The sequence below is a fragment of the Lactuca serriola genome, chromosome 3 (genome assembly GCF_051521515.1).
Source record: "Lactuca serriola cultivar US96UC23 chromosome 3, Lser_US96UC23_V15, whole genome shotgun sequence".
Lineage (NCBI taxonomy): Eukaryota > Viridiplantae > Streptophyta > Magnoliopsida > Asterales > Asteraceae > Lactuca > Lactuca serriola.
The window spans coordinates 230,528,340-230,539,988 of NC_136410.1; the positions used below are offsets into that span (position 1 = coordinate 230,528,340).

The 11,649-nt window shown below is 39.5% G+C and overlaps 1 protein-coding gene across 1 annotated transcript; it reads right to left on the bottom strand.

Moving 5' to 3' along the window:
- Positions 1–10,266: 10,266 nt before the first annotated feature.
- Positions 10,267–10,770, bottom strand: LOC145096080 (uncharacterized). Its single transcript, XM_079033851.1, has one exon. The coding sequence runs from the start codon at positions 10,768–10,770 to the stop codon at positions 10,267–10,269; it is 504 nt and encodes a 167-aa protein (XP_078889977.1).
- Positions 10,771–11,649: the final 879 nt, after the last annotated feature.

The following is an 11,649-nucleotide window of genomic DNA, read 5'->3' on the forward strand; positions in this document are numbered from 1 at the left end:
AAGTAACTAAGATTGGGAATTTGTAACACATTTAGTTACTTTATATTTCATTATACCTTTAGTGAATATTTAAATGTCCTATCATACCTGTTTGGCTAACGACCCTCCACTGGTCAAGAGTGCGGTAGGTGAGAGTGGACACTCATTCAATTCGCCATTTTATAGGCAATTTCCTTAAACACTCCTTATAGACCAGCTTCGTGAATGAGGTCTACTAACGGTAAGTCTGACATTTTAATTATACATATATATGATATATTAGACGTTTAACTCTATATAGTATAAGGGTGTATTTTAAACTTTTAAAATACTAGGTGGTTTAATCTTTTAATAAATTTAGACTTTTAATTTAATTAAGCTTCAACAATGTCATTATGGATTTATTAATTCTCTCTTTTAATTAAGCACTTAATTAATTTAATAAAACCACACCACAAGGGTGTAATTTGAACTATTCAAAATATCAAGGTTGTAAATTTAAGATTTCAAAATTAAGGCTATTTAATTGAAGTTTAAATTACAAAACCAAGAGGTGCACTTTTGAACCTTTTCAAATTACTAGGGTTTTAGAATTTAATATTTCATAATTAAGACTTTTCAAATTCCAAAACTTGAGGACAAATTTTGAAACCTTTCAAAAAACCTCGTGGATCAATTTGATAACTATTAAGTTAATCATATAATTAACTATATCACAAAACTGCCCTAATTAAATTTCATATAGCAAGATGATTCAAATTCTACAAATAATTAGTTTTTCACAAAATCAAGTAATTATCTTAAAATTTTGACAATCATCATTCAGTTGGATGAGGACAATCATTACCTTATCAGAAAAATCAAATTTTATCAATAAAAATAGTTTAAGGTAATGACCCTAATCCAAAACTGGCCAAAAACTCGAAAAAACTACAAACAGATGATCTAAATCGTCGAGCCAGTCAATGGACTCGTCAAGTTGGCTCAACTCCGGATCAAATTGTCGAGTCCTTCATAGGACACGACGAGTCCAACAGTGAGTGGCCAAAAATGAAAATTTTCCAGCTTTGAAAACAATACCATTGCATCAATATAACAGAAAACACCCTAGGCTCTGATACCACTAAAAGGTTTTGAGCACTATAACATCCCTATGGTGCACATACAACCCTAATGATTTGATCTAAGTTTTCTCAAGTTATACATGCAATTTCATTCTACCCAAAGCATATACCCTAGCTAACATGCAATTAGAGATATACAACATAAAAACGAGTTAGATGAATACCTCTTTGTTGTAGCTTGTAGTTCTTGGCCTTTCAAGATCTTAGTAACTCAAGTGTGATACCTATAATGTGTCACAAACACAGCAAATGGAGGAATATGAGAGAGAGGTTAGGAGGAACCAAAATCAGCTAGGGTTTCATCTTGGAATGCAAGCCATGATTTTAGGTTGCAAATGTTAGTATTTATAGTGTGGAATTCCTAGGGATTCATACATAAAACCATAATTTAATTAAACATTTAAGTATTCCAATGACCCATATGATAGGCCCTTGGACTAACTCTTCATGGACTCTCACACAAGTTTAGTCCATCCCTAATCAACATGGATCTTTAGTCCAAACTATAAGTATTATTGATTTACCTAATCAATTCCTGCAATTTAAATAGTCTCTTTTGATCACTAAATTAATTCCAAATTAATTCTTGATCAATACCAGTTAAATAATATGATTTCTCAATTAATATATTATTCATATAATATATTAATAAATCACAAATAACCTCTTTCTCAAATGTCCATCCTATCAAATTGCTCTAGTGAATGCAACCCAAAAGGACCATGGTACTATCAAGTCAAGTACATCCTAATTATAGTTAGGGCTTAGACACCTAATCCAACAGATACCCCCACCTGTGGTTGCTAGGTACAATATCAACCAATCAATCGAAGTGGGTGATAAATATTGTATTTATTTCTACTACGTCTATTGAAGTGTAGTAAGGGGTACTTCAGTCCCATAGTTCGGCTATATGACTCACTATAAGCATTAACTGGATCTCTTTACCTAGAAACCACATATTCGGTTTCTCTGTTTCTCACACATTTGAAGTATGGGTTTACTTTGATTTCTCAAACATTTTAAGTGTGCATTTACTTTTCATTTTCTTTGTTTATCAAACATTTGAAGTATGAATTTATTTATTATTTCTCTATTTAATAAAAATTTCAAGTATGGATTTACTTATGATTTATCTCCTTATCAAACATGGTTTAAAGTACAAAAGGAATACTTTTTAGTCTTTTAATGCATCATTACTGCAGTTAGCAGAAAACCTATAACCTTCACCAACCTTTGTGTTGACTCTCAAATTACATGCATTCTTAGGAGATCATTGAACCAATTTTTAGTAGGAGAAACATTCATGGATTTGGAGCAACCAAGTTTTAACTAAGTTTTATCATATCGGCCTATTTATTAAGGCAAATTTATGAACTTATTGTTATGAACCTTGTATTCAAACCTTAAAGTGGAATCTAACAGTTATCTTGTTATTGTTGTAACTTGTGATGTATATTTAATTTGCTTGAGATCCATGAATTAAGTCACACAACCCGACTTATTCCACCACCTCGTCGGGGGTGTGACACATACTAATTTGTTTACAAAATGATTAAGTATATTTCTTTAATCCAAAACAGTGTTGATAAAAGATTTAAGTAAATATCTTGGTATGGTTTCACACTAGACATACCTGGATTTGTTAGACATCTTGATGTAGTTTTGGAATAAAACTTGCATAACCCCAAGTTCCTGGCCTAATTGAATCACAACTCTTGCACTAAGTTTATTGGCTCTCAATATTTTTCAATAAAAACATTGATGCAATTTAATAAAAACATTGATGCAATATAAATAAATAACATTTTCTCAATAAAAACATTGATGCAATTTAATATAAACATCATGGTTTAAATGCACATGTTAATCTTAGGATCATAATATAAGGCATACTTATAGGTTTAGAGCTAAAAAATCCGAGCAAAACCCTTGGAAAACCCTTTCTCAATGGCCTCCTATTTCTCTCGGCTTTCTCTTGTGTTGTAGGATTTGTAATGCCTTAAACGAATGCTAGGGTTGGTATAGTAAGGTAAAGAGTTAGGATTATGCAAGTTAGGGTTAGTTTTTGGGTCCGAAATTAGTAAAAGTTCCCATCAGATTTGGCTTGCATGCCAACAAATCTTATTTTACACTAATCAACGCTGGGTTTTGGTTGCTGTCAAGTATTGGCCCAAACCCATTTACAACATCCCAAAAGTAGACATAAAATTTTTAATTTTTAATTCATCAAATTACATAGTATTTGTACGAAAACCCCATCATAGTAAAAATGCACCATGATCATCAGAGTACAATAATAGTCATCAATGCAGAAAATCACCTGAGGGAAATGTTGTGTAGCCAAGTCAAGCCCTTTCCTTTGGAACTAGATGTACCTGAAAATGTTTAAACCACAAAACCATAAGCATAAAGCTCAGTGAGTTCCCCAAAATACCATATACCATACACATATTTACATGGGCTACCCTGTGGTCTTGCATAAAAGTGCTATGGGCAACCACCATGGTCTTTCTTGCCATTTCCATGGGCTAACCCCATGGTCTTTCCTTTCATTGCCTTGGCTAATTGTAACGACCCAATTTTCACGCCCAAAAAATTCATTTAAATTAAGTGGTTTGTAAAACATTTGTAGTAAAACATCATCCGATCATATCATTTCATAAAACATATCTCGTGTCTGAAAACCCAAAAACTGAAAATAATAATAATGTCAGAGTACAATCCTAGAACATCTTATAATGCGGAAAACCAAAGTGTGTGTGTATGATGTGCCGCTACCGCGCCAGCTCCTTTCCCTTCGCTGAAGAGGTACCTGAAACGAAAACTGAAAACTATAAGCACGAAGCTTAGTGTGTTCCCCCATCGTACCACATACCATACAATCATATTACATACATATTGCCAGGCATTTCTAGGGTGCCCGACCTACCCGGTACGACCATTCTGGGGTGCCGACTTACCCGTGTCAAGCCATTCTGGGGCGCTGACCTACCCATGTCGAGCCATTCTGGGGTGCTGACTACCCTTCGGTCCTAACAACCGAACCTCGGGGACTATTTCACCCCTACTACTACTATCACATATATCATAGCATAATCTATTGTCAGACATATATGGGGTGTCCGAACTACCCTTCGGTCCTAACAACCGAATCTCGGGGACTCTTCCCCCTCCTACTACCTCTATCTCATGTAACATATCATGCTAGCAGCTAAACATGTCATAACATACTGTTAGGCATATATGGGGTGCCTAACCTACCCTTCGTTCCTAACAACCGAACTCTGTCACTATCACATACCATATCACGCTAGCATATAACATATCAAGTAGTAACAACACAGATAAATATCACAAAGACAAACATCTAGCATACGATCCCTACTGGTGGACCGGCATTGTGGTCGTAGACCCACCACTACTGGAAGGTAACTCACCTCGTAGTAGCTATTGAACTGTGCGGGAATCCTCTTACTGCTGCTGCTCCGGAAATCCTCCGGCTAAAATTCCCACAAAACACTTAGTCAGAACTAACATCTACTCTTAGGGTAAAATGACAATTTTACCCCCTGACCAAGTCAAAGTCAAAGTCAACTTCTATTTGACCTGACTCGCCAAGTTGGCTCGCCAACTCGTCGAGTCCTTATCCTTCCATTGGACCTCAAACCCGTCTCTACTCGTCGAGTTAGGCGATGACTCGATGAGTTTTCGTTCTAAATGAACATCGACTGAATCCTCATCCGACCGTCGAGTTGTATGAACAACTCGTTGAGTTCATCATCAACTGACACTCAGGTCCTGTCCTTGACTCGCCGAGCTATATGAACAACTCGTCAAGTTCATCTTCATTCTTAAGAAGATTGCCTTGGACTCGCCGAGTCTGTTCATGCACTCGCCGAGTCCCATGAACTTCCAGAACAATGGCTTAGTCCAGAACGTTGGGTCATCCCTTGGGACCCTCTTAAGACCTTTCCACACTACACTGGGTCCTTATGAACCTCAACTGATATGGGACAAAGCCTTGGACTCGTCGAGTCCAAGAACGGACTCGTGGAGTTGGTCACAACCACTCACTGAATCTTCGCTTTCTGATGTACAACACTTGATCAAAATGTAGATCTACGCTTCTACAATCGATCTAGCACGTAAAGTTACAACCTTTACGTGCTTGCATGGGACTTTAAGCTCAAAAGGTCCTAAAACAAGCTCTCACAATGCATAAAGCCTTCCTTGAGTGCAAAAGCCACTCTTTTCTGCCTTGTAACCCCTCAAAGGACCTAGATCTGAAACATCAACCTCAAACCATGCTTGAAATCATGGTTGGTGACCAAAATGGCTTAGAAAGGCCCTAAAACTCCACAAAATGGGATCTATCAAAAGAGCAAGCAAGGTATAGACTTTATACCTTCTGAAGTCAGCAAATGATGCTCAAAACCGAATCCTTCTAGCCTCCTCTTGATCCTTCAAGATTTTCCTTCCTTCCTTGGATCACAAGAGCACCAAAATCACTCCAAAAGCCTTAGATTGCTTCAATAACTGCTAGGGTTTGCTATGGGGTCTTCTGGGAGCTAATGGGACTAAGGAGGCCGAGTAAAGGTGTTTAAATAGGGTGCAAACCCTCGGATTAGGGTTTTTGCCCAAACAGGGCTTACTCGCCGAGTCGACAACTTAACTCTGCGCCTCATCCCGCTTCTACTCGGCGAGTTGGTCCTTCAACTCGCCGAGTCCAATGCCAAATGCAAAATATAAAAAGATTTAATAAAAAGAACACATACCAAGAACCAGGTGCTACACTAATCCTTGGTTTTATATACAAGTGTCATGGGCTACCCCGATGGTCTTTCATACAAATATCATGGGCTGCCCTTGGGGTCTTCTAAGCAAGCATCACAAATACAACTAGCATCCTACATATTATAGTGAGAAGACTCACCCATCTTACGAAGTTAGATAAACCATAGCTAACTGTCATGCAACCGGTGCTATAACACACCTAACTATCAAACAACGTCCAACCTTAGTTTATACTCTAGAACTAGCACTTTGACGAAAAGTCAACCCCAGTCAAAGTTAACTATCGAAGGTGAATTTAGAGGTATGTCACATCATGACTTCCTATTGGTCGCATCATGGCATATTAAGGAAAAAATAGTCGCGCACCTCCCCCAGTCGCAACGTCATGACAACCAAATGTCACGTCGTGGAAACTGGGTTTAACAGGTTTACGGATTAAGCCATTTTCCACCCATTTCATGCGCGCCAAAACTCATATTTGATTCTTCCCAAGGTCTTAATGGATAAAGTTTCCAATTTTATCCCTTAAGGCATCCCTCTATGCCAAGATCTCAAATTCTAGGTCCTTAATGGCAACTTAATGCATGGAAACAACCATTAATAACTTAATTCTTAAAGTTTTCAATCCAAAACTTCCATAGGGGTTTTAGGGAGCTCAATGATCCATAAAAGTGAAAAGTTTATGGACATGCATGCCCCATGCATGTCTTTTCCCAAATCTAGGTCAAAATATGCAAAATGACCTAAAATTCATGCAAAATCCCCAAACTATAACCACATTCTAGATCTATGAGATATAATGTTCTTGGGACTCAAAGAAAATCATAAGTTGCAAACTTTATCTCTTCTACTCATTCTATCTTCACAAATAGGGCAAAATATGGCATGAAATCTAGATCCAAAAAGTATACAACAAAAAGATGAAAGTTTGAGGACTTAAAAGAAGTCCATAAGCTTCACACAGTGATGATGAGGGATTTCTTGGAGGAGCTAAGCACCAAAACTTCTTCTTCTTCCTTATAAACCACCAAATGCTTGCAAAAGTGAGCACAAAAGCTTTATGAGGGCTAGGGTTTGGCCAAAGGGAATTTGGAGGTGATGGAGGCTGAGGATGAAGGAAACCCTATCCCCTCACTTCCTTTAAAAAGGCCTAAAGACCGAAAAATTAGGGTTTTGCATAAAGTGGTTGCCACGTCGTGGCTTACATAGTGTCACGTTCTAGCATTCATTAAAGATGTGTGCGTCAAGAAAGTTTTTGCATGTCATGGTGATTCATACACCACGTTGTGGCTAACCACATCTTCCAAAATATTGTTATAATTCATACCTTGGAATTCAGATGTTATAAATCCCCGCCATTTAAGTCAGACTTTATCCTTGAAGTCTGCTGCTACAAATAACTCAGGGTAGTGCTATCTCATCTCCTCCTTGGGTTCCCATGTCCACTTCGAACCCTTCTAGTGCTGCCATTACACCTTCACTTTATTGTGCAAGGTCTTTATCTTCCTATCAAGGATCGTAACCTATCTCTCCACATAGTTCAAGTGCTCGTCAACCAGAATGTCAACGGAACTACTATAGAATCATCAACTAAACACTTTTGTATCTGATAGACATGGGAAGTGTTGTGGATCTAGCTAAGCTTTACAGGAAGATCCAATCGATATGCAACCTTGCCTACCCAAGAAATAATCCTGAAAGGACCATTGTACATTTGGCCCAAATTTCCCTACTTCTAAAACTGGATGACACCTTTCCAAGGTGACACCTTCAAAAGCAAAAAATCTCCAAACTAAAGCGCAAGGTTTGAATGTTTCCAATCAGTATAACTCTTCTAGCGACTTTGCGCAGTTTGTAGCCAATCATACACCTGCTAAATCAACTCCGTGGTTTTGAGTTTGATCTCAATACTCCCCATAACTCGATGCCCGACCTTTCCAAACAAACCAGGGTTCGACATTTCCTTCCGTTAAGCATCTTGAAAGATGTGTGATTAATATTGACGTGATAACTGTTGTTGTAGGAGAACTCGGCCAATTGAAGATAGCTATCCCAACCACCAACAAAATCTATCACAGATGCCTTGAGCATCTCCTAAATAGTCTGAATAGTTCGCTCACTCTGTCTGTTAGTTTGAGGGTGGTATGTGATGCTGTAATGAAGCTGAGTACCCATTTCTTCATGAAAGTTTCTCCAAGACTTGGAGGTGAATTGAACATCACAATCAGAAACCATCAAAATTGGTACACCATGTCAAGCTATTACCTCCCTGATATAGATGTTAGGTAACTTCTCGACATATATACTCTCAATGATAGGGATGAAATGAGCATTCTTGGTCAACATATCAACAATGAACCAGATAGAATCAACAACACATGTCGTTCTCGACAATTTTTTAATAAAATCCATGGTGATCTCTTCCCACTTCCAGATGGGTATGGGTAACAACTGCATCTTTCCATGGGGCCTCTGATGTTCGGCTTTGACTTTCCTGCAAGTTAAACATTGATCGACAAACCATGTCATTTCCCTCTTCATACAGGGCCACCAGTAACTCAATCTCAGGTTTCTATACATCTTTGTGGCCCCCAGATGGATCGAAAAGATTGGCTTGTGAGCTTTCTCTAATAATGTCTACCTAAACTCACCAGTAACTGGAACCCACACTTTGTCGTACTGAGTCACCAACCCACAACTATCCTTAATGAATAACGGAATCTAACCCATGATCCTTTCTTCCTTCCAATTTTCCTTCTTCAATCCCTCTACTTGAGCCTTCTTGATCAAATCCAATAGTGGTGAAGTAATAACCATCCTCAAACACAGACCTCTAATGGATGTACTTGTTGCCTTGTGACTCAAGGCATCAACCACAACATTGTACTTCCCAAGGTGGTAAAAAATCTTGCAGTCATAATATTTCACCACATCTAACCATCTATGTTGTCTCATGTTCAAGTTTGGCTGATCGTTCAGGTACCTCAGGTTCTTGTGATCAGTATAAATAGTGCACCTAACCCCATAAAAATAATTTCTCTAGACCTTGAGTGTGAAAACCACAACCCCAACTCCAAATCATGTGTAGGGTTGTTCACCTCGTGAGGCTTCAACTGCCTTAATGCATACGCAATCACATGAGCCCTCTACATAAGAACTACACCAAAACCCATAATTGATGCATGTAATACACCAAAAAGACATCCATACCCTCAGGGAGAGTCAAAATCAGAGCCTCACACAATTTCTGCCTCAGATACTTAAAAGTTCCTGCTAATCAGGTCACTACCAGAAAGAAACATTCTTCTTCGTCATTCGAGTCAATGGAATAACAATCTTGGAGAAACCATGAATAAATCTCTAATAATAACCTACTAAACCAAGGAAGCTCCTAATCTTAAATGGTGTTCTTGGAGCCTCTCACTGCATCATTGCCTCTATCTTTTCCGGATCGACCAATATAGCCTTCTAGCTGACAATATGCCCTAAGAACTGCACCTCACATAGCCAGAACTCACACTAAGAGAACTTGGCATAAAGCCTCTCCCTCCTCAAGGTGTCCAAAACCTCCCATAAATGCTCCTCATGTTGTTCCTTGGTCTTAGAGTAGTCCAGTATATCATCGATAAATACTATCACTGACCGATCCAACATCGGCTTGCACACCCAGTTCATGAGATCCATGAATGTTGTGGGAGCGTTGATGAGCCCAAATGTCATCACCACGAACTCATAATGACCATAGCGAGTCCTAAAGGTCATCTTCTACACATCCTCATCTCTAACCCTTATCTGATGACAACCTGATCTCAAACCAATCTTAGAAAACCAATATGAACACTAAAGCTAGTCAAATAAATCACCAATCATCGAATGTGGATAATGGTTCTTCACCATCAGCTTGTTCAACTCCCGATAGTCAATGTACATCTTGTGTGAACCATCATTTTTTTTCACAAACATGATCAGATCTCTCCATGGCAAGTTACTCGGTTTAATGAATCCCTTGTCTATCAGGTCTTACAACTGTGTAGACAAATCTTGCATCGCTGGAGCTCATAAGTGATATAGTGCATTGGCTATTGGAGCTGCACCCAACATTAAATCAATCTGGAACTCAACCTGCCTCTTGGGAGGCATCCCTGGTAGAACCTCGGGAAACATGACATGAAATTCCCAAGCAATGGGCACCTCATCTACATCCACTTGTGTATCCACCAAATAAGCTTAGAATCCAGAGCAACCCTGTTAAAGACACCTCTTAGATTTAGTAGCTGAACAGAATGTTGATCCACACCCTCTCCGCAGATAACCAGCTCTCCCCCACTTGGGGTTTGAACTCTCACCAAATGGTGCTCGCAATCAATCATAGCCCGATTTCTGGAGCTAGACGGTATGGAGATTTGGCTATAGGAGTGGATCTGGGGATTAAGTCGATTCTGAACTCGACTTGGCATTCAGGAGGGATTCCGGGGAGATCTTCGGGGAAGAGATCAGGAAAGTTGCAGACCTCGGGGATGCTCTCGATATCTTTAACTTCGTGCTTTTCATTAACGACATGGGTTAGGAATGCTTGACACTCTTTTCGAATATATATATTTTGGGATTTGATGCGGGATATGATACAGAGGTCTTTGTTGTGTTTATCACCATAAATGATAAGGGCTTCGCCATTAGGCATATTGAGGCGAATGGCTTTCTCGAAATAGAGAATATCCGCACGATGGAGACTTAACCAGTCCATGCCGATAATGACATCAAAGCTTTTAATGGAGACCGGCATAAGATCGACGTGAAAGGAATAATCATTTAGGGTAAGGGTACAGCCTATGAATACGTCGGCAATGCTCTCTTTCTTACCGTTAGGCATCTTGATGGTAAAGGTTTCGGTTAGAGGTTGGGATTTATGCTTGTATAGATGCTTGAATGCATGACTAACAAAACTTCTCTCTGCACCAGAATAAAAAAGAATGCATGCATAAGAGTTGTTGAGGAGGAACGTACCCATTACTACGGCGGGATCTGTGACAACCTCCTCCTGGCCCATAGCTAGCACTTTCCCCATGTTGCCAGTTGTTGCCTTTGGGTAATTTCTCTTGAAGTGTCCGGTCTCCCCACAACCATGGCATGCTTGGCTCACTCTACTTCCAGAAGCCTCATTAGTGGGTTGGACTTATGTCTTGCAAAAATGAGTTGTGTGCCCCTTATTACCATAGTTGTTTCACAACATTTCACAGCACGACCCGTGATGGTGGAAGTTACACTTGTCACACCTTGGGAGGGGCCCAACATATCTACTTCCAGGTGCTTGAGTTGTGGGGGGTGGGGCGGCAACGGTAAGAGTAGTAGCAGCATGAACTGCCACTATTTGTTGCTTCTTGGAGGGCTCATGTGGAGACTTTCCCTTGCGCTTATTCCATAACTTTTTCTTTCCACCGCTCTCCTTGGGTGGTTCGTGGTCAGCTGGCTCGGGATCCTGGCGACCTCCATGATCAATCAAGGTATGAGGCAATCGTTTGGCACTTTCAAACATCAACTGTCTTGCAGCCAGGACATTCCCTTGAGTTGGGAGTGTTAATCCCTAAATGTATCTTTCTACTTTCTTGTTCTCCGGGGTGACCATTCCCTGGCAGAGAAGAGCAAGATCACAGAATCTCTCAGTGTAAGTAGCAATATCAGAGCCTTTCATATTTAAATTCTAAAGCTCCTCCTCCAGCTTCTGCATCTCGCCTCGTGGGCAGTACTCAAC

What these genes read in the sequence shown, in the direction of transcription:
- LOC145096080 (XM_079033851.1), bottom strand. Translation starts at nt 10,770, where the DNA reads ATGCCTAACGGTAAGAAAGAGAGCATTGCCGACGTATTCATAGGCTGT.